General features: G+C 37.1%; 2 protein-coding genes across 8 annotated transcripts; one reads left to right on the top strand and one right to left on the bottom strand.

Moving 5' to 3' along the window:
- Nucleotides 1-406: 406 nt before the first annotated feature.
- On the top strand, nucleotides 407-25,890 carry MED8 (mediator complex subunit 8). Of its 3 annotated transcripts, none has more exons than XM_076689237.1 (7): nucleotides 407-595; nucleotides 1,423-1,593; nucleotides 1,834-2,079; nucleotides 3,411-3,581; nucleotides 4,245-4,362; nucleotides 4,436-4,508; nucleotides 24,035-25,359. In XM_076689237.1, the coding sequence occupies exons 2-7, from the start codon at nucleotides 1,429-1,431 to the stop codon at nucleotides 24,129-24,131; spliced, it is 870 nt and encodes a 289-aa protein (XP_076545352.1). In that variant the 5' UTR covers nucleotides 407-595; nucleotides 1,423-1,428; the 3' UTR covers nucleotides 24,132-25,359. The 3 variants fall into 3 exon arrangements, with proteins under 3 accessions (XP_076545352.1, XP_034194972.1, XP_076545353.1); XM_034339081.2 differs by lacking the exon at nucleotides 407-595 and adding an exon at nucleotides 698-1,064 and having other exon boundaries at nucleotides 24,035-25,890; XM_076689238.1 differs by lacking the exons at nucleotides 407-595; nucleotides 24,035-25,359 and adding exons at nucleotides 702-1,064; nucleotides 6,114-8,290.
- On the bottom strand, nucleotides 4,504-8,542 carry LOC117611149 (methyltransferase-like protein 25B). 5 transcript variants are annotated; one of them, XM_034339076.2, is made up of 6 exons: nucleotides 8,409-8,542; nucleotides 7,142-7,348; nucleotides 6,817-7,035; nucleotides 6,171-6,753; nucleotides 5,956-6,084; nucleotides 4,504-4,950 (listed from the first exon to the last, which is right to left on the bottom strand). In XM_034339076.2, exons 1-6 carry the CDS (start codon nucleotides 8,469-8,471, stop codon nucleotides 4,703-4,705), a joined length of 1,449 nt encoding a protein of 482 aa, XP_034194967.1. In that variant the 5' UTR covers nucleotides 8,472-8,542; the 3' UTR covers nucleotides 4,504-4,702. The 5 variants fall into 5 exon arrangements, with proteins under 5 accessions (XP_034194967.1, XP_034194966.1, XP_034194970.1 ...); XM_034339075.2 differs by having other exon boundaries at nucleotides 5,947-6,084; nucleotides 8,409-8,541; XM_034339079.2 differs by lacking the exon at nucleotides 8,409-8,542 and adding an exon at nucleotides 8,253-8,380 and having other exon boundaries at nucleotides 5,947-6,084.
- Nucleotides 25,891-26,588: the final 698 nt, after the last annotated feature.

The following is a 26,588-nucleotide window of genomic DNA, read 5'->3' as shown; positions in this document are numbered from 1 at the left end:
TCCACCATTGGGCCAGGGATGATCTTCACCGCCAAGCTCAGAACGATTCAAAGCTTCAACCCGTCTAGATTTTGAAAAGGAAATAATAAAGTATTTATCAAAAAATATCTTTTAAACGCAAAGTGATTTCATTTATTAAACGCCGCGCCGCGAGGAAAGCGCTTCAGCGCTTCACGGGCACCTTACCCACGTTCGGCATATTATAAAGAAAATCCCTAGAACATTAAATCCACACGCAACACACTACATAATATTTTTCTATCTAATTTTCTCCTTACTGTATATTGTACATTGTATCGAAATTCATATATTAAGTATCGATACTGCAATATATGTTCATGTTAAATATCGATATAAAATATCGACATTTGAACAGAAAAATATCGATACTGCATCGCCCATCACCCCATCACTAATGTCCAGTTTTCTTGTATCTGTAGTCACCACAGTAACCTTACCTATATTAAAAGTAGTTGTTACATATTTTTTAAATAATTATGTTCTCATAAAAAGAAATAAAATTTAATTAACAACTAAATATAACTGTTAATAAGTGCATAGTTTGTATTATTATTGTTATATTTGACATAAAATAGTAAGTACTTCATTTCATATGAAAAATATGTTTATTATGAATTTATTGTTAATATCCTTATCTGGTTAAAATTAATTCGTTGAATTCGCATACTTAATTTTGTAAAATATTTTAAACAATCCTTGAGAAATCCACAATTTTCTCTTAAAAAACATTAATAACAAAAAAATAAACCAGAAATAGCATTGAACTACAAGAAAAGAAAAGCACAATTGATAGTTTTGAAACGTGTCTGCAAATACATTGAACATGTCTGGTATAGCAACATATATTGTTTGGATGAAATTGAATTTTAAATAGAATTTTCAAAAACACAATGAAAGACGTGTTTCTTGTTACTGTGGCAGATGATAATGTAACTTTATATATGTAGTAAAGAAAACACTATAAACTGATTAAAGACAAATATTACAATGATAAGATTTTGGCAATGAGTATTCTCCTAAAAAGAAATGTCACTTCAAAAATTGTAAGAACATAAAATTATAAAAAATGCATTAGATGTGAACAATGCACAATAAACAAAACTTGTTTCAAATATTCAGGAAATAATTAGAATTGTTACTTTAATGAATTTAATCCTGAATATAATTCAATAAATAAATTTTCAAAAAGTTTAGAGTATATTTAAAAATTTATCCTAGAAGCAAAATATATACAAAATATACACTTTATCAAAAGTATACATTAATATTTATATATGGAAATAGATTTCCTTATATGTTTGTGTTATTTAAACAGACTATCCATATAAGGTTTAAATACATGTATATATAACTTGATATAACTTAGCAATTAAATATATTTTCATTAATACTTTTATGTAGTTTAAAATGCAAAGAGAAGAAAAACAACTGGATTCAGCTCTGGAAGCTATTATTATGAAAGTAAATGACTTAAAAACAGCCATTGCTGCAATGATTTACAAATTGGAACATGAGTATGAAACTTTAAATTGGCCTAACTTCCTTGATAATTTTGCACTTATTTCAGGCCATGTAAGTAACATATGACATAGTACATGTAATAATAATTTTTTTCTTAATTATTCTTCCTTAAATATTGAATAATGTTAAAATATTATTGTAGATAAGTACTATTTGTTATATCAAATGTACTGATTAATACTTGTTTTATATTTTTTTTAAATTGAATTAAAAATGAATTAAAATAAATATTTTAAAAAAGTTTACCCTCATTAAAATAAGTAATGTCGTTTAAAACAACATTTTTTATAGTTAACTAGTCTTTCAAAAATCCTTGGACATGATAAAGCACCAAACTTAAGAAATCTGACAGTTTTACCATTACGATTAAGTCCAGAAAAAGATGAAGATCTACTTCGTTTAACTGAAAATAGAATTTCTACATTTGCTCATGATTTAGTACCAGATTATCTACGAACCAAAGTAGAGCCTCAAGCTGAACAAAAGATGATGCAGCTTGAAGCAAAAGCTGCGAATCTAAATTACGAAACTTCACACGTAAGAAAAAATATTTTTATTTACATTCAATATTCTTATCAAAATTTTTTATGAAATATTTACATAAATTTCACTTCTTAAGATAACGTAATTCAACATTTATAAACTATTTATATTGATTTTGAAGAATATTTGAAAATACAGATAAAATTGTATCTTTGTATTATTTTTTATCGTAGAAGCTTAAGGATAACTCAAAGTATTTTATTTCTTTTTTAATGTGCTAACTAAACAACAACTAGGACTGCAATGTAAGCTACTATCGGCTAGCTTTCAAGTTTTGTTAGTTCCATTCGCTTTGGACTGAAATCAAAAGAAATAGTTACAAGTATACATGAAATTGATACTTTAAGAATATTTCATAAGAATATACTTTATGTTTGCAGCCTTAGATTTACAAAACAAGTATTTTTATTTTATAATACCATCAGTGTTATTATACATTTTTAATTATTTAAAAAATTTCTTTTCAATGCTATATAATTAGTGTTTTATAATGCCTTATTTTTCAATTAATATTTGACTCTTAGAGGAAGTAGTTGCTGCGTTTTGAATGATTGATTTACAAATTTTAATTAACTTTCTGTGTTTGATATTTATATACAAAGATAATAAACGGTTACATAAACCAATTACATATAAAGTATTATCTTTTTAAGTGGTACGAAGTAAGGTTCGTTTCTTGCCCGTTGGAGAAGGATGTAATCGGTAAACACTCATATTTTGAAACCGTCCTAATATAGTTGAAATACAATTGTGAATCATACAATGTTTTGGAACAATATTTCATGCCTAAAGTGGTACGTTAATTTTTGACAATGATACAAAGGGTCTGTATACGAATGGAGCATCTCCCTAATAACTACAGCCAGAGAGAGACCCCATCTATTAATGGGCCGTAGGATTGTCCATTCTTCACCCCCAAAGCTGCAGACCTGTCATTACTTTATGTTTGGAAGAAGCACCTCGATTACTCTAAAAGAGCTTACAGCTCCATGGGGTCAGTGTCAACTGCTGGACCTAACGTTTCATATATTTGACCGCAGCTTTAAAGCTTCTTGTGAACAAGCCTTGCCTATGAGAATGAGTTGCTGAGGATTAATTTTAATAAGTTATTGAAAAATAGTAATCTTGCTCCTTAAAAAGGCAATATTTTATTACACAAGTGCATGTGTATATAACAACAAACTTTTAGTTACAATTTATTAAATATAATTTTCCTCTAATAGTTTAAAATGTTATAGAAAGTAAAATGTATAATCGGTCCATTTAGCGAGTGGAACGCTAAATGCCTTGATTTCTAAAATGTGTATGCACTTTATAATTTTCAGAAACAAGTGACACAATACACAAAGGTTATTAGTCATGTATGGGATATAGCAAATAAAGCAAGAGAAGAATGGGAAAGTGAATCTGGATCTAGAGCCGCACAAGCACAAACTAGTAGTACAGCGGATACTCATGCTCTTGTAGCAGCTGTGGGCGTTGGTAAAAGTTTAAAGGTAAATGATCATGTAGACAAATTTTTTGCATTCAAATTTTTCAAAAGTGCCCTTGAGCCGATTTTATCCGGTAATGCACGATTCAATTGCTTATATTAGTAAAACCATTATTTTCAATTTTCATCAGACTTTTTGGTAGGGTGTACCGTATTTAAAAAAATCAAAATCGATATTTTTGACATATTTCGTGCGATAAAATGAGAAATACTTTCAATTTTTACACTTCCTTTACACATTCAGTGTATTATGTGATTTCTAATATTTCTACACTGGATAGAGCAAGATTTGAATGGAGAAAGTTTCTTTGCAATCTGTTCATTGAGACGTAAATTGAGAACTCGTATCTGGGGATTTTTCTGGGTTTTGTCGGTAAAGTTTTCAACGCTTGCATCGCCTTAAATGTTTAAGTATCTGAATTTCAAAATTTCAAAATTCAAATCAAAAGATTTAAAAATGTCAAAGGCTAAATTTCCGAATATATGTTACACTCAGTTTAGCTGCAAGTTTACAAATATGTAGCTTTATTTTACATAAAGTGACACGCACCATCTACGCATGCGGGTAATAAGAGCTTCCATGCTCGATATTGTGTGTGTTTATGTAAGTACATACATACACAAACATAACATTATTGTAATATATTTTGCATTTTACTTTTTACAGTCTGATTCGGTTCCAATGGTTCAGTCTGGTGTAAATTCTGTGTCGAGTGGAATGATGGTAGGTAGGCCCGGAAACCAACAACAAAGTTCAGGACAAGGAACTATGGGAAATTCATCCAGTAAGATTTTACAATATCTTACCACAAAAATATATATTTGCAATAGTAATGAATATATTTGATTTATTTCTAGTGGGACAAATGAGTAAAGCTCCAAGTACAATTAAAACTAATATTAAAGCAGCCTCACAAATTCATCCATATAGGTAAAATATGAACCATTTTTAGCAACATTCTATACTCTTACGTAATACGTTTCAAATTGAGAAAAATGATTTTTACTTTTTTTTATAAAATTACATAAACTACTATTAAAGTAATTTTATTTATGTCGCGTAAAAATTTGATACTTACAACATGTAAATTCAAGTTTCTCAAAGATACTAATTTATAACGTTTATTATCTTTTTTGTGATACAATTGCATATGACCGTGGAGATAAATGTTTATTCATAACTGGAATAATTGTTGCTTTTAAACCTTGTTCTTCCATCCAACATAATCGATCTTGTAAAATAAACGATTCCGCTGCCGCTTGTAACATTAATTGTAAACCGCTATAAATTTCTACAATTTTCAATTTATCACAATGGCTTTTCCACAGCTTTACTATATTTTTCTCATGTATATCCGGAGTAGATTGTACATCTGAAAAATATTAATCTATTGTCTTTATGTCATTTTATGTATTGCCATTTTGTGAAGATCTTATAGCTATTTCATTTGTAACAAGTATATGAATATTTTTATGTAAAACAAAGCATGTAAAACTAGATAATGTGTAAGATTGTAGGGTTCTTCGACGATATAGGGGTAGAGTTGCCGGACGAAGGCTTCAATAAAAGGCCATGTAACTTCACATTATGTACGTCATATAGAGCTACATATACAGGGTGTCCCAGAACTAGGTCGGATTCCCTGCAGGGATGATTGCTGAGGTAATTCTGAACAACTTTTTCCTTTGCCAAAATGTTGGTTAAGGCTTCGTTTTTGAATTGTTAACGAAAAACACTGTCCAATTAGAGCCCGCGTAGAGCGCGGGCTAAACCACGAGTGTTGGCCATTGACTACGTTCGAACGGTGGTCATGAACAAGCGCGGCGACACTACATCGGCACAATCTGCGGTTTCGTTTTCGAGATATAAATAATTAAAAATTGCAATATCAACTTCCGAAGCGCGTAATTCGCTTTCAAACAGCTGATAGCAGAGTAGGTAGCCCATTCTTTAGTGTCCGGGATCAGCGTCCGGTTAAAAAGAAACACGTGTAAACACATCTGCCTAGTCTTGAGGACAACGATCCATTTATAATTTTAAAGTACTCAATTAGTTAATGTTTTTTAGTGTTTTTCGTTAATAATTCAAAAGCGGAGCTTCAACCAACATTTTGGTAAAGGAAAAAGTTGTTCAGAATCACCCCAGCAGCCCCCCATTTCCGGCAGTACCGGGAGTTACGTGACACCCTGTATATGTACACTACCCAAAATTATACAGATTTTTATAGAAAATATTTAAATTATAAAAAATTATAAGTATAAATTTATCAAATGTTTTACAGATATACATGTACAATACTATTGTTTTGTAATACAGTATCTTGTAAACTGTCAGAAACCTATATTATGTATTATACGTATTTACATACCTATATTACCTTGTTCTTTCCTTCCTTTGGAGGGTTGTAAAATATATCTGTTTAACGAATCCTTAACATAAGATTCAAAATTTAAACACTGCGATTTTCTTGTTCCTTTTTGAGTTTGCTTCATAAGGGAAAAACCATCTAAAATATTTTATTTTTTATTTTTTTAGACTAAATTTAACACGATATTGAATAAATACTATTAAAAGTCGAAAGTTTATACATACTTTCAGCTGCATATAACTGAAGAACAGCCCTTGCAAGAACATAAAAGGAATGTTCATTGTGAGTTTTTACAGACATGTTACACCATCTGTCCGCTGGTTCTTGACATGCTAATCGTAAAAATGGTTGTCTTAAGAAGAAACCAGTATCAAAATCAGAATTATTGATTACAGTTTTAAGGCAATTAGATAAAGGAAAGTTGTTAAAATACTGTTTTTTAATCAATGAATCTGTTTGCATACTTATTGATATTGAAAGTTTATGATAACAGCATGAAACCATAATGAAGATACGTGCTACTTGCATCTTATAAAATATTTTTATTGCATCTATACTTAGATCTCCACATGCATGTAAACCAATTAAACAAACATCTGACTTTTCTTCAAATTCATTATATAAGATGGTTTCTATTGTTTCTGCAGAAGCACATGTTAAATTACAACAACTATATCTGACATGTGCTAATGAATTAGGGTACATCTTTGCTTGTCTATCTTGAGCATTATTTATAATTGCTTGATTTTTTTCTAATCCAAGTACTTTATAACCATATAAATTATGTAACAACTGACAGATATATCCCTGTAATAAATACATGTTAAAAATATTTCAATTTTATTAGCAGTATTTATAAACATTTCTTACCAAACCTGCACCAAGATCAACAATAACTTTAATGTTTTGCGATGTACACTGCATATGTATCAAATGGGCTAAATTCATTATTTCGTGTTGCTTTTTACAACTGAGTCCTATTTGAAAGCTTTTTGGTAATTTAGCTTCTACTATATTATTTATAGTTGGTAATTGATCTATGTACCTACATTTTTCAACAAAGAGTTTTAAAGTCTCAGACCACTCAGGCTAAAATATAATATTTTAATACTGTTAAAATACTTTTATTCCAAGTTATAATTAACTAATTATTGTTGTTTCACTTATGAATTATTTAAATACCTGGTTTACCAACCTTTATTCTTTTGCTTACAACAAAATCATTAAGTTCTTCATTTTCTAAAATTTGTAATGCATGCAACCATTTTTTTGGAAATAAATCAAGTACGCCACTTGTTAGTAAGTCGGTGACTGGAATATTGTAAAGCCATTGTGTTTCATGAAATAACTTTAATGCATCCAGAAAATATATAGCCCTTACGTTTTTAGTTACACGTGCCATCTAACATTACAGAAAATACGGGTAAACTTTACTTTACCGGACCCAAAATTTTGGACCTTTTTTTTTTTGAATCTATAGTTTTTGATGCGTAGAATCTGAAAATGCAAGTCTCAACTTTAGGAATTCAGTGGTTAAAAAGTTATAAGCGTGTAAAGTTTGACATTTTTAGCGGATTTGCTTCGTTACTGTGACGCCATATTGCCTTAGATGTATAACCTGATTGGTCCTCGCATAGCGTAGAACTAAACTTCTGCTTACCTTAATTAAAAACATATTGTTTCCGAATCGCTTTCATCATTGATCCCATGAGGTCTACGTTGTGACGGCAAAACCGTCGCCACAGATATTCGCATAAGCGATCGGCAAATTCCTCATCGTGAAAACGACCCCTCCCCCTCATCCAGTCCTTCGCCGGCCGCCAATTTGACTCTATTTGCTGGGTATGAGTCCCATCACTAGCTGTATTTAAATTATTCATAAAATTGAATTCTCTCTCTCTCTTTAAAAAAATATACACCTAACTAACTCAGACAGTATCAAATTTACCCGCCAAAGTAGTCGGCACCCACGTGAATCTGCCTACAGCTAGCGACACCGTACATTGGACAAGAAGTCAATATGGCGTCCCAGTAACGTAACAAATCCGCTAAGAATGTCAAACTTTACACGCTTATAACTTTTTAACCACTGAATTCCTAAAGTTGAGACTTGCATTTTTGGATTCTCTGCATCAAAAACTATAGATTCAAAAAAAAAAAGTCCAAAATTTTGGGTCCGGTAAAGTAAAGTTCACCCGAAAATACATTTTACGAAGCATTGTTGTTTTCCAAAATATTGGCGAGTGATTGTGATTGCTCACAAGTAATCAAGATGATGACCAAAATATCAAAGTTCGTTTACTAACTTCAAATAAAAGAAAATTTAGCAAAAAAAAAACAATAACGATTATTAAACTTTGTATTCTATTTCACAATAGTTTTTAATGGCTGAATAGGTCAGTATTGTTTATTTCACGAGAGAATAGTATCATTTCACGCAGCTCGACTAAACTACACTAAACTCGGAAAGTTCCTCCACTAGCAGCGCTATCCTGCCATGATTTGTTTTCCACTGCATCGGCCATATACACTGGCACAGCCGACTCCAGTACTAGCCATGCTGAACAACGTCGCAACACCGCTCACGTAACAATCGGGAGTCCTATTTTCAAAAACAGAGTCCTGTGCTCGGAATTGTAATTAACGTCTTTTTTAATTAAAAGCTGTAGTAATATACACTATTTTGTGTTAATTATGTATAAACAATATATAAACGTTGCAACTATGGCAAATAGAAGTGATGTGGTAGTATAAAATTGTTATAAATGTGATATATATTTTGTGTACTCTCAAAGTAGTTTGGTGTTGTGAAGCATGATATTTGAAATATTTACAGTGGTTTCAAGAAAATTTAGGTATGAAGCAAAATGAAACCATCTTTAGATCAAATTGAAACATTTAAGAATTGATAAACGTGTATATAAGTTAATAAAAATCTTGAAACAAGCGAAATTATTGGAACGAAACCAAAGGGGTTATGTGAAGGTCAGAGAGCAGCCGGGAGTCTGACGATGTTGATTGGCTGGGAGTCCGGGAGGCAGATAGGGTAGGGTAGGTGTTGATATATTCAGACCGGACTCCCGCGGTGTTGCCATTTTTACTTCAGCACGGTTAGTACTAGAGTCGGGAGTCTCACGGTAGCAACCGTAGACAACGGACGTACGGAGAAGAGGCACGCGTGATTAGGAAGTTTTTAAGGAGATTTTGGTTTGGGAACTTGAGTTTTCACTAGTGCTTTTTTAGGGGGTTTTTCCTACATAAAAGTGTTTCCTCTTGGGTCGCTTATTCCTTGGAAGGCGAACCCAAGAGAGAATAGTGAACAAGGAGGGTGCGGTCTCTCCCTGCGACAAGACTGTGTCGCAGGGAGGAGATGTTGGGACAAGAAGTGTTGGAAAGGTAAGGAAGGAGAGTATAGAAAAGAAGAAAAGGAGCAAAAGTGAAGGGGAAAAAATTGGAAAATTGGAAAAAAAAACGGAAGATTTCAATCTAAGCATGATTGAATTCGAGGCAGAATATCTGGAAGAGGATCCCGAGGCTAGGGAATTTTTTGAAACTCTCAACAGAAGTAGAAAACCGTTGAAGGATACCAACCTCAAGGATGAAGAAGTTGGTGGCCCAAGCATGATAGTGGAAGAAAACAAAGAGAAGAGTAGGGAATTTGTAGCCCCCCCTAGTGAGGTGGCTATGGAGCAAGGAAAGGGTGGTACCCCTGGGAAAAAGAAGGGGAACAAGAAGAAGGAGTTTACAGATCATTCTTTGAAGAGTACGGCTAATGTAAGGATAGGATTGGAAGAGCTTAGAAAAGTAAGGAAAAGAGCGGCTGAAGAAGAGACGGAGATCAACGAGGAAGGTTCAAAAAGGGATAAAAAAGAAGGTGAAGAGCCCGTAGTGGACAATAGTCCCCTCGCAGGCGTAAAACGAGCAACCACACCGGTCCGGCAAGTTGGGACGCCATTGAAAGACAAGATGGAAGGTGAGATTATTGAAGGAATAGCGGAAAAGGACGCTATACCCCTAGGAAGAAAAATAAATAGAAGAAGAGTGCGAGGTGAGAGCAATCAATTTTACGTCGAAGAGCTGAGAAGTAAAGAATATATGATTACAATGGTGCTGGGGAGGGAGGGTACAAGCAAGTTTAAAAGAAATAATATAGTTAAGATCTATAAAATGCTTGGAGCTCGGTTACGCTTCCTTCGGGGGCTTAAAATGGTGGGCTTTAATAAAGCGGAAATTACTTTTAGCGACATGGCGGCCGCAAACGCCATCCTCAAAATGGCGGAGCAGGAGGGAGCAGGTTTCGAGGCCTTCCTCCCAGGACGGAAGAAAACGAGAAAAGGCGTAATCACTGAATGGGAGGACTCAATAGAAGATTTAGAGGACTTCATAATGCCTGGGCAAGGCGAGTTTAAATTTGAGAGGATGAAGAAGAAGGTAGTTAAGGACGGAAAAAGCGCTTGGACTGAGGGGGTTGCGATACTAGTTACTGTGAAAGGGGACCGATTGCCAACGGACTTGAAGATTGGTGCGGGTCATGTGGCTCTACGTATTTTTCCATACGTAGAGCAGGTAAAGCAATGCTATAAGTGCTTCGCTTATGGTCATGTGCAAATGCATTGCAGAAGCTTAAAAAAGTGTCTAGTGTGCTTGGGAAGGGAGCATGGTGCGTGTGACAAGACCCCTGTGTGTCTTAACTGTGGAGGCAACCATACGTCCCTTTCGAAGACCTGTTGGATTCATCAGAGGGAGAAACTAATCAGAAAGGTTATGGCATATAAGAACGTCGCATATGCAACAGCCAAGGGGATAGTTGCAAGTCAGCTGGGAGAGAATTGGGATGAGGAGGACTTGGGAAGGGACGCTGGCAGCAGAGACTATCCCATGCTGCCAACGAGAAGAACGGAGTGGTGGGAGGCAAAGGAGGTGCCCATGGAGGACGAGTTGGAATTGCTGTGGGAAGCAAAGAAGAAGGTGGAAGGAGATAGGGTTGGAATAAGAAGATGGGAAAGCTTCTCCGAGAACGTGAGAAGAAACCAGGCAGGAGGAAGAAGCAGGGGAAGGGGAAGACTAAGGCAGGAAGAGTATGCCGCTGAGGATAGATCACCCCGCACACAAGGGGTAACAGTAAACGTGGCAAATAGATTTGATTCCCTACAGCAGGAAGAAGTGGAGACTGCTCAGGAGGAAGCGGAGTATGTGTTTGGGGAGGGGCTCCCGGTAGAACGCGCCATCAAGAGGATGAGTAAGATGGAGCAACGTGCCCAAGAAAGGATTATTGGGCAACTAGAAAAGAAAAGGGATGAAGAGTTCTTGTCAGATTTGATGAAGTTAATAAAGGAAAAGGGGTATGAGCAGGAAGTTGAAAGAATGTTAAATGACAATAAAAGAGAGGACCAGAGGACGGAGGATGAGGAATATGCGTATTGGAATACGACCAGACATAGGCCCAATTGGGATATTCCCATCCCGGAGAAGACAAGGGAAAAGTTGAGAAGAAGGAAAGAAAAATATGAAGCACAGAAAGCGGCAAAGGAGGCGCAAGAACAAGTACTGGAGGATATAGCTGTCCGAGCCCACCAACAGTATGGATGGACTAAAGAAAGAGCAAATCAGGAAGATGATTATAGAAGAGGAAGGTTAGAAGACCTTATGAGAAGAATCGAGGGGCGAGTGAGTGGAAATAGAGAGACCTTTAATGATGATCAAAGATATGGACAGTAAGGAAGGGATGAGTGTGGGTTGTGTAGGTATGCGAGACTTTGAGGTGAAAGCCATGCGCGGCTTAGGTTTATCCGTAGATATAGATATGTTATTAATAATTAGAGTAGTTTCGTTCATAATAACTATATCTTATAAAAGGTATTTTTTTCTATGGTATTGTGATTGGTTGTTACTGAGCGCACGTGACTTAGGTTGTGTGTCGCGCTGGGATGAGTGGGTGTATGGATCGAATCTCTCGACCAGGGTTGCGTTTACAGGTGAAAGAAGATTAAGTATGGAAGAAAACCAAGAATGGGTTAAGTATTGTAAGAAAAGCAGGCTGGGTGAAGAAGAGGCTTCGCCTCGGATAACGTGGTGTGATCAAATAGAAATGTCACGGAAAGGTATTGATAGTTTATATAACTTAAATGATGTTATGTATTTGAGAATACGAGCCTCCTATGGGGGACGTAGAGTTGGTGAGGGGAAATTTCATGTTAAATGTAGACAATGTGATGTGGTTTTTAATCATTAAAAGCTTAAAAAGATTAAAAGCGTATTTTCTTGTAGGTTTCTGATTCTTTCTTACTGCCCCCCCTGTTGCAAAGCTGGGAGGGAAGGTTGGATAAAGCGTGAAGGAGGAGAGGAAAAACCTGGAAAGGTAGTTTTTAAGAAAAGGAAGAGAGGGGTTAAAACCGGGCCAAATAGCTAATTCAACTCTCAAGGGTAAGTTTTGTCTGGAAACTTGGAATGCTAGAAGTGTCAGGGGGAAACTAAGCGAGATCAAAGAGAACATAAAAAACTTCGATATCCTAGGGATAACAGAAACATGGCTGAAAAAGAAAGATAGATTTGTGATTCCGGGATATAACATAGTTAGGGGAGATTTGAAAGAGGACAGGCAGGGTGGGGGTTTGGCGTTTGTAGTGGAAGAAAGTGTAAAGTTTGTGATAAGAAAGGATGTAACTTGGAGGGGTACGGGAAGGGAAATTTTAGGGATCTCGGTAGAAACTAAGAAGGGTATATGGGATATTCTACTGGTCTATAGAAGGCCAGGAGAGAAGTGGAAAAGGAAAGATTGGGTCAAACTATTTAAAAATAAAAGACCCAATGTCGAAACAATTGTAACGGGTGATTTTAACGCTAGAAGTAAAACATGGAATTGTCACGTTGATAGCAAAGAAGGTACTTTATTGGAAGAGGTTATTAGGGACTATGATATGTTCGTTATTAATACAAGTACTAGCTCAAGGTTGGGAACGGGGGGCAGACCGCCGTCGAATATCGACCTCTTTATTGGTTCGCATTACGCGATGGAAAAGGCAACGGTAACGGAAAAAATGAGACCATGGGATCAGACCATCAGGTCTTAGGATTATTGTTCGGGGACGAGGAAGTATATAGGACCACTGAAGTGGGGGGGTCGACTAGAAAGTTTAGGGTAGACAAAATAAATTGGGATGTATTCGTAACAGTATCAGGGGAGGAAGCGAAGGAGTTAATGGGAAACTGGAACGAGGAGGGGTGGGAGAATTTTAATATAGACAATAGATGTAGGGACCTCACGGAGGCAATAATTAATATTATCAGAAAAGCGGGTGGGTCTATATCAGATAGGGTTTCTAATAAAAATGGTGAAAGAAGGAAAGGGAAACCAAAAAATGTTAAGGGACAGACATGGTGGGATAATGAATGCAATGAAGCTAAGAAAGATAGAAGAGAAGCAGTAAAACTATTTATTAAGACGCCGAATCAGGCTAACTGGATAAATCTAAGGGAGGTGGGAAAAAGAATGAAAAAACTTATAGAAGAAAAGAAGTCCAAAGCCTGGGATGATTTTGCATCTTCAATCGACTGTTACACCAGCTTCAGGGAGGCCTGGCAAAAGATTAAGCAAATTAAGAATGGCATTGGAAAAACAGGGTGCGCCAACCTTGATGAAAAAGAACTAAACCTGCTGGAGGAACTAGAAATAGGAAAAGTATTCTCCTACGAACGAGAGGGGGCCCAGGATAAAGAAGGGCAAGGGGAATTGGAAACCCTTGATCAGCTTAGAGGGAGGGAATATGTTAGCCAGGGTCAACTTGGTTTACAGGACAGCTTTAAAGAAAGGGACCTGCAGGGAGTTCTGGACTCAGTTAGGACATCCTCCGCACCAGGGGAAGACGGAATCTCATATCTCCTGTTAAGAAAATTGGATAACGGAATGAAGAAGTGCTTACTGAAACTCTATAACTGGATTTGGGAGAATAGTTGCATCCCACAAATGTGGAAAAAAGTAGTGATAAAATTTCTGGAAAAATCTGGGAAAAAGGCATTGAGGCCTATCTCCCTGATTAACTGTATGGGGAAAATACTGGAAAGATTGGTAAAGGAAAGACTGGGGGAATGGGTAAATAAAGAGGGGATAGTAGACCACCGGCAGAGTGGTTTCATGAAAGGACGGTCCACAATGGACAACCTGGTGGCCTTGGTTACAGATATTAAGGCAGGGTTTAAAGCCAAAAAAGAAACCGTGGCAGCTTTCATGGACGTAAAATCGGCATATAACTTAGTGAACCATAATAAATTGAAAGCACTCCTTAAGGAAAGGAACTGCCCGGAAAGGGTGGCGGGATTTATAGCAAATTGGTTAAAGGATAGATCTGCGATTTGTGTCCGAAAATTCCTGGAGGGAGTCAATGGCCAAATTAAGACGGGGCTCCCACAGGGCTCGGTCCTAAGCCCATTATTATACAATATATATACGGCGGAAATTTGCAAAGGGTTGGAGGAATGGGGGGTGAGGGTTCTACTATATGCGGACGATATTGTAGTATATATCACGGGGGAAGATATAGACGAATTAAGGGAAAAATTAGAGGGGGCGGTGGGGGAGTTGTTGGAGAATCTTAAGGAGTTGGGGCTGGGTTTGGCAGAGGGCAAATCCAAGGTGGTAGTCTTCTCTAAGGCAAGAGTTGGAAACAGGGGGTTTGGGGAGTTTAGAATAGGAGAAGAACGGTTGGAGGGGGAGGCACAGGCCCTCTTTTTAGGAATTATCCTGGATAGAGCCCTCAGTTTTAACAAACATATAGAAATGGTCTCGAATAAAGTTAGAAAAAAATTGGATATATTGAGGTTTATAACGGGAATAAAGAAGGGGGTTAAGCCGAGCACAATGCTGATCTTTTTTAAAGGGTTGATTAGATCGGTGATTGAGTATGGCTTGTTTCTGTTCTTTTGGGAAAATGAAAGAGCAATGAACAGGATCATGAAGCTTCATAATGCGGGGGTCCGCACAGCTATGGGGTACAGAATAACTACTCCCATAAATGTAATGAATACAGAAGCTGGGATAATGGACCTGGAATCCAGAGCGGAAGTACTGCTAGAAAGATTTGTAATGAAGCATAGAATTAAAGGCAGGGGGGTGGTATATGAGGCCTTGGCAAGAACCCTAGTGGTGAGGGAGGAAGAGCCCTCGGAGGAGTGGGATCCATGGGTAAGGGCATGGCGTAAAGCAGAGGGGGTAGCAGAAAGAGTTATGAGTAATAATATTGTGAGGGAAGTCCTAAATAAAAGACGTGACTTCGTAGAGGGGGGTGGAATAATAGTGGAGTGGGAAGTGGGCAGGCGCAGAAAAGAGGAAGAATACCCAGATGAACAATTAATTAAAGATATTAAGGACAAAATTTGGCCGGGGCGTGATAATAAGGGGGTAATAAAAATCTATACGGATGGGTCTAAAAGGGGGTGGACAGAGGTGGTAGGTGCGGGAGTGGTAACTAAGGGATTAGTGGGGGAATGGACGGAGGAATCGTGGTCGTTAAATAAAGTCACGTCAGTCTTTACGGCAGAAACTTTTGCGTTATTACAGGCGGTTAAGAAGGTGAGGCAAAACTGGGGAAGGGAAAGAGTTCTCATTTTGACGGACTCGGCGAGTGCCCTTAAAAAACTGGAAGGGTTCGCTAGAAGGACGGGGGATAATCCCTGGATCCAAGAAATCATAGAAGAAATTATTATTCTGGAAGAAGAATATAAAGGAAATGAAGGAGTTGAGCAGGGGAGTAGAATACCAGATAACAGACTAGGTTTTGCCTGGATCCCCAGTCATGTGGGTATTGAGGGAAATGAAAGGGCGAATATGAAAGCGGGGGAGGCGACAAATGGGGAGGAAGTATTTGAATATGGTGTGGTGGAAAGGGATGTGCTGAGATTTATAATGGAGGGCGCGTGGGTTAGAAACCACGAGAGGGCCAAAAGAAAAGGGGAAGTTAAAGGGGCAAAATATTTCTCAATCGAGAATAATAATGTAGGCGCAAGGAAACCATGGTTCGATAGTATAAAAGGAATGAACAGGGGAGATTCAGTGAGATTGAGCAGAATTAGGGCGAACCACTTTAACCTGGGGGAATCGTTATTTAGAAAAAACTTGGTAGAGGAGAAGGGATGTATCTGTGGGGCGGAATTGGAGTCTATTGAACACGTAGTATGGGAATGCGACAGATTCATAGAAAGTAGAGAAGAACTTAATAACTTCTTAATTGCAAAGGGTTTTAATGAAGGGGCGGATGTCCAGGAAATGTTGATGGGAGGAAACTTGGGGGTCCTTAAACGCATTTCCAGGTTTCTAGACAAATTAGGGAAAGTCATTTAAAAAGAAGTATATCAATAGTGTTGCAACGCACTGGAGGGGCAGTAAGGATATGATTGGAGTGAGTTTACATGTATAAAGAATGTGAGGAGGCAAGATGTGTTATGCAAGCAGAGGCGTATGCTAAAAAATTGTAATATAGATTGTAAGTTTATATTTAGTACTTTAATGTAACTAGGCAATATAGGGGGCGCTTGCCCCCTGAAGCGCCATCTTGGGCAGAGCCCAAGAAAATAAAATACATACATACTAGAGTCGGCTGTGGTCACAGCCGACTCTAGTACAGTAATGCTTCGAAATAAGCAAGTGGCTCGGGACCGAACAGTTGCTTATTTCGAAGCAGGTAGCTATTCGGCTTGACTTTGTTCTCGAAACGGGACGATAGAGAACGCGAGAAACGAGTGAGAGATCCGAGGTAGCGGCAAATCATAAAGTGATCGGCCGAGCAGCGATGTTATTTTTTGGACAAGGATAGAATATAACATGCCCTCTCATTCTCGCACTATGCTTTATTTCGAAGCAAATATACCAGACTGAGAAAGCATTATATATATTCCATCCTTCTTCTACTAACCGATGTCACTGCTCAGTCGAGCGTGAAATTTATTACACTAAACATCGGCTTCGCGCTTTCATGGACCTCTCACTCATTTCTCGTACCTCTCACTTTGCGGGCTACTTCAAACAAAGAAGAGGGGATAGCCAGTTGCTTATTTCGAAGCAGAGACCACTTGCTTATTTCGAAGCATTACTGTACTAGCCATGCTGAACAACGTGGCAACACCGCTCACGTGACAATCGGGAGTCCTATTTTCAAAAACAGAGTCCTGTGCTCGGAATTGTAATTAACGTCCTTTTTAATTAAAAGCTGTAGTAATATACACTATTTTGTGTTAATTATGTATAAACAATACATAAACGTTGCAACTATGGCAAATAGAAGTGATGTGGTAGTATAAAATTGTTATAAATGTGATATATATTTTGTGTATGTATAAACAATACATAAACGTTGCAACTATGGCAAATAGAAGTGATGTGGTAGTATAAAATTGTTATAAATGTGATATATATTTTGTGTACTCTCAAAGTAGTTTGGTGTTGTGAAGCATGATATTTGAAATATTTACAGTGGTTTCAAGAAAATTTAGGTATGAAGCAAAATGAAACCATCTTTGGGTCAAATTGAAACATTTCAGAATTGATGAACGTGTATATAAGTTAATAAAAACCTTGAAACAAGCGAAATGATTGGAACGAAACCAAAGAGGTTATGTGAAGTCCAGAGAGTAGTCGAGAGTCTGACGACGTTGATTGGCTGAGAGTCCGGGAGTCCGGGAGGCAGATAGAGTAGGGTAGGTGTTGATATATTCAGACCAGACTCCCGCGGTGTTGCCATTTTTACTTCAGCACGGCTAGTACTAGAGTCGGCTGTGCTGTGACACTGGCCAAATATACTGTAACGTGAAACGTTATCACGTGAATATGTTTAGAGTGGTGTGGCGACACTGCCATGGGAATATTTATCGATAGTCTATTGTATCGATATGTCTTGGATGTTCTTCAAGGACCTTTTGTATCGATGGTTATAAATTAAGAGCGAATTTCAAACATCGTCTGTGCGTACGCTTATATAAATAGACAAAGAGTAAATTGTAAACCCCTCGACGTGGGTGATTGAGCTGAGAGGAAGCCGAAAATCCAGAGAATGGAATAGTTTCACTTCGAAAATTCCTAAAAGACTAATTTATGATAGACCATAGCAAATTCGTGGTTGTCGACCAAGTCATGAAGGGTCCTTAAACGTTACGAAGTTTTTCCCGATATCCTGGCTATTCATGCACCCTAAGAGGGCCGTAAATTTCCTCAAGAGTTGCCTTTTGACAAGTACAAGGTTTTGTCGTTTCCTAATTTCTCTGGGTCCCACGCTTTCTCGTAGCACATGTGCGCTGCAACGTTCTAACGTCTTGGCGGAGCGCCTCTACTTCCACGCGCCTGAGGGTGGAGCAGGGCCAGGAGAAGGGGCCTACGCAGGACAGAGTGGACTCCTCCACCATTGGACGAGGGATGATCCTGATGGAGGATCCAGGATCCACCAAGGAAGGGGCGTCGGCCGACAACGCGCGAAGATCTCCTCCGCCAAGCGTAGAACGTTCAGAATGATTTTGTCAGCTAAATTAGACGGATCTTTCTCACGAGCAATTATAACGCATCTTGAAATCAGAGTCTTCAAGTCTGTTCAAATAAAGAGTTCAAGTATAAAATCATAGTCAACAGAGAACAATAGTTTGATTATTTCATTTTTCCGCGCCTCCGCGCTCCGCGGATTATCATACCTGCGCCTTTAAATCCCCAGAAATCCCTATTGTCCGCGAACGGACACGCAACACTTGCAAAAAGTGGCTTCTAATACATCAGTGTTGAGGTATGTACAGGATTGCCTCGTAATAAGCAACACGCTCGGGTCTGGCCTGTTGCTTATTACGGATCAGGTAGGCTATTCGGCTCGACTTTGTTCTCGAAACGGGACGATAGAGAACGCGAGAAACGAGTGAGAGATCCGAGGTAGCGGCACATCATAAAGTGATCGGCCGAGCAAGGATGTTATTTTTTGAACAAGGATAGAATATAGCATCCCCTCTCATTCTCGCACTATGCTTTATTTCGAAGCAAATATACCAGACTGAGAAAGCATTATACATATGTATATATTCCATCCTTCTTCTACTAACCGATGTCACTGCTCAGTCGAGCGTGAAATTTATTACCCTAAACATCGGCTTCGCGCTTTCATGGACCTCTCACTCATTTCTCGGACCTCTCACTTTGCGGGCGACATTAAACGAAAAGGTGGGGATAGAGATTTGCTTATTTCGAGCCAGAAAACTGTTGCTTATTACGGATCAATACTGTACAATGCACATCTCAACATGTATGAATGTGACTGTACAGGATGTGTGTGAATTCATTATGGCGTCGATATGTAAGATGAACGAATGTGTTATAACTATTAAAAGAGATATATGGAGTTTAGACGTGTACTTTATTAAATAAAAACCCAACAATCAGTAAATGAATGGGATAAAATTCCGAATACGACCGGTCGCCGATCAAGATGAAATTTTGAGGGAGAGGGGGGAGGCGACCCCAAATATAAAGTGGTATCTTCGGCTTCCTATCAGTTTCCGAGATATTAATTAAAAACTTTCGTACAATACATCGAATTTTTCCTATACAGACGCAACTAACACAACCGTCTTTGCTGTAGTAGATGTCATCGTTAACAAGGAGAAGGCAAGCACTTCGGGTCTCAGATTTAGTTGAAACTTCGTACACTTATAGATCTTGTTCCCCTGTTTACGAATATATACCATTATAGGCGTAGATATTCAATAGTTTTTTAGATATTTATATTTGAAGTTTTATTATAGTGAGAAATATAGATTTAGTGAAAGGTTTCAAAAAGAAGCGAAGTGGCGAGGTAGCAACGTACCTGATACATACTCGGAAGGCTCGGGTTCGAATCTCTTCGTGGTATGTAATTTTTTGTTTCGATTTATTTACTGCAATTAATTGGATTTCAAATATATATGCAATGATACTATTCATGACAAACAAGAAATAAAAATTGTGTGCAAAATTAATATAATAAATAATTAAATCAAAGCATACCTCGTTGACTGTGCCTGAAAACAAAACATAATCGCAAAAATATATATATGTTAAATAATTGTAACATAAATAACGAAAACATTTCCACATCTAATAAATGTAGTTTTATTGCACGCACATCTGCTCGTTTTGTTGTTAATGTCCTTCCTAAAGTGTGCTTTGATTTAATTATTTATTATATTACTTTTGCACACAATTTTTATTTCTTGTTTGTCATGAATAGTATCATTGCATATATATTTGAAATCCAATTAATTGCAGTAAATAAATCGAAAAAAAAATTACATACCACGAAGGGATTCGAGCCCAAGCCTTCTGAGTATGTATCAGGTACGTTGCCACTTCGCCAGTTCGCTTCTTGTTGAAACATTTCACTAAATCTATATTTCTCTGTATAATGAAACTTCAAATACGAATATCTAAAAAACTATTGAGTATCTACGCCTATAATGGTATATATTCGTAAACAGGGGAACAAGATCTATAAGTGCACGAAGTTTCAACTAAATCTGAGATTCGAAGTGCTTGTCTTCTCCTTGTTAACGATCTACAACAGCAAAGGCGGTTGTGTTAGTTGCGTGGGTCTAGGACCCCGCTTTTCGTGGCCAAAATTCAATTTTTCAAGTTTAATGCTTTGCAAAAATTCTTTTACTTACAAAGTAAGAACACTTTAAAACTATGAAATCCAAAATAATTTTCATTTTGGACGATTGTGTAACCGTATATGTACAACATGCTAAAGTAAAAATTCCGAAATTCGAAGTGAAACAAAGGGTATAGCCGGATAAGATGGTCAAAAGTGCCCCCATACCAAATTCGACTTGCTATGAACCATTCGATAGGTGATCAAGAAAAACCAGTCTGTGCCAAGTTTCAACCCTGTATCTCATCTGGGAGGGTAGTTACGGGTAAAAATGTAATTGCGAGGTTTTTGGCCAATTTCTCCTATTTAATGACATTCGAAAATTCTGAAAAAAATCAGAGACATTTCTGTTTGTGAGGCACATATTACAGAATTTTTTCAGATTTTTAAATTGAAAACTGAAGCCGTGAAAAATCAAAAACATCAAAAAATCCTGAAAAATGGCGATTTTGTATTGAAGGAGATGAGGTCCTACAATCATATTTTTTTTATAAGTGTATATTATTGATACTATCATCCTCAATTTTTTTCAGATTTTTGGCAGAGGTGCGCCACAGTTAAAAAAATTAAAAACCGATATTTTTGCTGTTTTTTGCGTGTTAGAGTTACTTATTCGACGAATTTTCGTCTGTTATTTATCAAATACATGGTATATACACTGTTCAATGTTTTTACATGCAGTGGAATAGAATAGGAATTAAACTAAATAAACCTAATTAATAAAAGTACGTTACGTCCGGTATATTTCAAAAGATTAAATGTATTTTCAACGGTGTCGGTGGTCCAGCGGTAAAGCGTCTGACTGCTAAACCGCCGGAAACTTCTTTTCGTAGGTTCGAGTCCACTCAGACTCAATCTTTTTTTTTTTGGAAATACATTTTTTCAAACTTCTACCTATATGATAATCATTAATATACTTGTTTACAAATGTTTCAATAATATTTTTTTAATATTTTTATCTGTAATATACATAAATACCATTTTGAAGTACTTTCTATTCTACCGTTTCTCTTGTCATGTATTTTGTCAGTTACAGTACTATTTAATATTTTTCATTATCTTTAACAATTCTGAATATGTAGTTTGAAAAAACTGGATAAGTTTGAAATAATGTATTTCCAAAAAAAAAAAAAAATTGAGTTTGAGTGGACTCGAACCTACGAAAAGAAGTTTCCAGCGGTTTAGCAGTCAGACGCTTTACCACTGGACCACCGATACCGTTGAAAATACATTTAATCTTTTGAAATATAACGGACGTAACGTACTTTTATCAATTATGTTTATTTAGTTTAATTCCTATTCTATTCCACTGCATGTAAAAACATTGAACAGTGTATATACCATGTATGTGATAAATAACAGACGAAAATTCGTCGAATAAGTAACTCTAACACGCAAAAAACAGCGAAAAAATCGGTTTTTAATTTTTTTAACTATGGCGCACCTCTCCAAAAAATCTGAAAAAAATTGAGGATGATAGCATCAATAATATACACTTATAAAATAAATATGATCGTAGGACCTCAGGTCCTTCAATACAAAATCGCCATTTTTCAGCATTTTTTGAAGTTTTTGATTTTTCACGGCTTCAGTTTTCAATCTACAAATCTGAAAAAATTCTGTAATATGTGCCTCACAAATGGAAATGTCTCTGATTTTTTTCAGAATTTTCGAATGTCATTAAATAGGAGAAATTGGCCAAAAACCTCGCAATTACATTTTTACCCGTAACTACCCTCCCAGATAACATACAGGGTTGAAACTTGGCACAGACTGGTTTTTTTTTATCACCTATCAAATGGTTCATAGCAAGTCGAATTTGGTTTGGGGGCACTTTTGACCATCTTATCCGGCTATACCCTTTTTGTAAGTATTCATTATAGATCATCAAATAATAGTTTTGGAAAACAACATTATGCATATTAGTAGTTCTATTTTGATTATTCAATTGCGTCGAAAGTGTTCTTTAACTTATGTATAAATAGTGCAATGTTTACAACAATTTAAACTTTGCGGAGGGTTTTTAAAATATGCTTAAAAGTGCTAGCTACCAGGTTTGGTTTATAAGAAAGCTTAAACATTTCTTTAAAGAATTATATAAATTTTAGGTTCAACCTTCCTCAACTTTTAAATCTATACGAATTTCAATAAATGAACGCTCTAGAACGGTAATACAATACGGGCGTTTGATACAGGTGGATACTCGGCTTAAGGTTGCGGCCACCGCGGTAACATACGTATCGCTCGGGCCGAAGTGACTTCTGTCTAGAGTAATACGAAACGTTTTCTCTGCGAGACTTTTATCTCTTGTTAGTATTAATTCTTATAAACACGAGATAATAATCATTTGGAGACGTATTTCAGCTTCATCGTCTTAGTCTTTTAGTCAACGTGCCAGGCGAAAAATCAGTAGAAAAAAGTGTAAATTCAGTATAATTTTATTATAGTTATGTACTATTAAACGTATTCTTTAGTTTTTTGTTTATATATCAAAGTGTAATATAGTGTAGCGTGTAGTTACCATTTAATATAATTATTCTTAAGATTCTATGCAATTAAATTGGTTAGAACATAATTTTAATTTGTTATAAGTATTTGATCTAATTTATCACAAAATACAACTAGCGAAGAGGATTCAGATCAAGAATAGGACGAATCAGTTTTACGTATATTTAGATATTTAGATAATACTGAATTAGAATAAAAAAATTTTAAAAATTATATTTTTGCACTTGTTTAGTTGTATTTTAGTTCTGTTAATTATATTTAGTATATTTATATTTATTATATTTGGTCAAAAGTCGATTTAGAGACGTTTTTAATTTTGGCCACGAAAACCGGGTTCCTGGACCACTGTGCGGCGGGCGGAAATTTCTTTTACCTGACCTATCCTAACCTAACCTACATATAAATGGTAACTAACGGTAATTTACGACAAGAAAAGGGAAAAGGTACAAAAAGTTGAAAAAAGAAAAAAAAATGGATTTTACATGGGTCACCCTATAGAAACGGAAGCCGATATCGCTATGGCTATGGTGTGAAGGGCTGTTCGGCACTTGACGATGACGGTTGCTACAGCGAAGACGGTAGTGTTAGTTGCGTCAGTATAGGACAAATTCTATGTATTGTACGAAAGTTTTTAATTAATATCTCGGAAACTAATAGGAAGCCGAAGATACCACTTTATATTTGGAGTCCTCATCCCCCTCCTCCCTCCCCTTCAAAATTTCATCTTGATCGCTGACCGGTCGTATTCGGAACTACAGCCAATGAATGTCGCAATCTTTCGTTCGATTTCAAATATCTATCGATACACACGCACGTACCGTTGAGCGGACGTTCCTGCATTCCATTTGTAATTCTGTTCTAATTGGTCGAATTTAAGAAACTTTAAGAAGGAATATCTCTCCTATTGTGATTCTGAAAACACGCATATATCTTAGTTTTTTGCAGAGAATGCAGTCGTTCTCTCCGCTTCCGCGAATTACTGAATATAGGAACTTTGGATTCCTCCCACTCAATGAAAATTATAATTTATAAGTTTATGATCACCGGATATACTTTCTGACCAGCGTGGCTCACGACGACATATGAGTACACATATATGTATGTATGAGTGCAGTGTCTTGTGAAATTAGCTGTAAGCCTATAATTGCAGGAATTGAATAAAATGTAATATAGCAACCAGCAACAGTGCTATAAAAGTATGGCTACAGCATGTCTGCGTTGCGTTATATCAATACTCATAAATTAGGAGCTAAAATTCAAACGATTGAGCGAGCGACCATATACAATGAACAAAGAATGGATTGTAGAATTTTCAACGCGGGTGATCGGGCTGGGAGAGAGTTGGAAATCCAGAGAAATAAAACTGTCTCACTTGAAATTTCTAAGAGGCTAATTTCAAGCGATTCCAAGCTTCAAACCGCTTACATATTCTTTACCATATCATTTGTAAATAAAGAAGTCGGAACTTTAATCGAAATCGCTAAGGTGTTGATTTATATTGCGTGCCGCGAGCAGAATACTTCAGCGCTCCACGGACACTTTACCTCTGTTACGAACCTCGCCTGTATGTATGTGTGCAATATTGTTTAGCTGCAAGCTTGTAATCACAAGCGTTGAATGAAATGTAATATGGCGACGATGCCATAAGAGTATGACTGCAACATGTCTGCATTATATTACATCAATGCTCATAAATTAGGAGCCAAAATTCAAAGGAATAAACAAACAATACATAAGACATTGTAAAACTTTCAACACGGGTGATCGTGCTGGGAGAGAGTTGGAAATCCGGAGAAATAAGACTGTCACACTTGAAATTTCTAAGAAACTAATTTATTGCGGGTCGTATCTAAAACGTTACTCTTAACGAAAATCATGTTGGTTCTTGAAACTGTCGAAGTCTCTTCGACATCCTGCTTATTTACAGAGGGTCGTAAATTCTCTTAAGGGTTGCCTTGGCTGGCTAGCGCGAAAACTTTTTATCTTCCGTTCTCTCTGGATCCCACGCTTTCTCTTAGCACGTGTGCATGGAATCGTTCTCGAGTCTTGGCGGAGCACCACCATCTTCCACTTGCCCAAGGGTGGACCGAAGCCAGGGAGAGGGACCGCCTCCGGACAGGATTCAGGAGGGAGGATTCAGGATCCAGCGAGGAGGGGATGGCAGCCAACATCAATCGAAGATCTTCACCGCCAAGCTCAGATCGATTCCAAGCTTCAAACCGCCTGCATACATTTTTGTCAAAAGATATAGTCAGAAAATAAAGTCTTATAATTTTTATTTTCTACGCAAAGGTGTTCTGTTTTATTAAAAGCCGCGCCGCGAGCAGAGCGCTTCAGCGCTCCACGGGCACCTTACCCACGTTCGGCATATCCTAAATATCCCTAGAACACTAAATCCACACGCAACACCAGTTAATTACTGTTTTTACTTTCGACCAATCAGAAGAGAGCATGAAAAATCACGAATTACTGTGAAAAATGATCGTAATTAGGAACGAACGTGATCGAATCACTCGTGATTCACAAGTAGCAGTTCTAGCCATCACTACACGCAACAGTATGTAGAGAGATATCAGCGTTACAAGTAGCATGCGCACAAACTGAAATCTGTATCAAATTCATAAGAGTAAAGTTGAGAAAGTCTGCTTTTCGCTCTACTCCCAAAATTGAGTGTTGCGTGTGGATTTAGATATTTAGGGATATTTAGGATGTAGAAGAACGTGGGTAAGGTACCCGTGGGGCGCTAAAGCACCCTGTTCGCAAGGCGCGAAATGAGTTACACAAACTGCTGTTTACTGTTGTTTAAATATTGTTAAGTCCAACTCTTTATTAAATAGTCTTGTAACTATGTTTCCAAAATGTGTTTTAATTGCAACGTGAAAACAACTTGTCAGAATCAAGCGACAAAATCATTCTGATCGTTCTGCGCTTGGCGGAGATCTTCGCGCGATGTCGGTCGATACCCCCTCCTTGGTGGATCCTGGATCCTCCCTCAGGATCATTCCTTCAGGAGTAGGCCCCTTCTCCTGGCCCTGCTCCACCCTCAGGCGCGTGGAAGTGGAGGCGCTCCGCCAAGACGCTAGAACGTTGCAGCGCACATGTGCTACGAAAAAGCGTGGGACCCAGAGAAATTAGGAAACGACAAGACCTTGTACTTGCCAAAGCAACTCTCGAGGAAATTCACGACCCTCCTAGAGTGCATGAAAAGACAGGATATCGAAAAAGACTTCGTAGCTTTTAAGGACCGTTCGTGACTTGGTCGAAAACAACGAATTTGATATGGTCTATCATAAATTAGTCTTTCAAGAATTTTCGAAGCGAAACTATTCCATTCTCTGGATTTTCGGCCTTCTCTCAGCTCGATCACCCACGTCGAGGGGTTTACAATCTAATTTATGTCTATTTATATAGGCGTACGCGCAGATGGTGTTTAAATTTCGTTCTTGATTTACAACCATCGATACAAAAAGTCCTCGACTGATATTCGAG

Source organism: Osmia lignaria, chromosome 7 (assembly GCF_051020975.1).
Source record: "Osmia lignaria lignaria isolate PbOS001 chromosome 7, iyOsmLign1, whole genome shotgun sequence".
Classification (NCBI taxonomy): Eukaryota; Metazoa; Arthropoda; class Insecta; order Hymenoptera; family Megachilidae; genus Osmia; species Osmia lignaria.
This window is presented reverse-complemented; position numbering and strand designations above follow the sequence as displayed.

Excerpts from the sequence above, each read along its gene's own strand:
- LOC117611149 (XM_034339075.2), bottom strand. The coding sequence starts at position 8,471 with ATGGCCGATGCAGTGGAAAACAAATCATGGCAGGATAGCGCTGCTAGT. Across the intron at positions 7,349-8,408 it reads CTAGTGGAGGAACTTTCCGA|ATGGCACGTGTAACTAAAAA; the intron begins GTTTAGTGTAGT and ends CTGTAATGTTAG. Across the intron at positions 6,085-6,170 it reads TCAGTTATATGCAGCTGAAA|ATGGTTTTTCCCTTATGAAG; the intron begins GTATGTATAAAC and ends AAAATATTTTAG.
- MED8 (XM_034339081.2), top strand. The coding sequence starts at position 1,026 with ATGAGTATTCTCCTAAAAAGAAATGTCACTTCAAAAATT. Across the intron at positions 1,065-1,422 it reads GAAATGTCACTTCAAAAATT|TTTAAAATGCAAAGAGAAGA; the intron begins GTAAGAACATAA and ends ACTTTTATGTAG. Across the intron at positions 2,080-3,410 it reads TAAATTACGAAACTTCACAC|AAACAAGTGACACAATACAC; the intron begins GTAAGAAAAAAT and ends TATAATTTTCAG.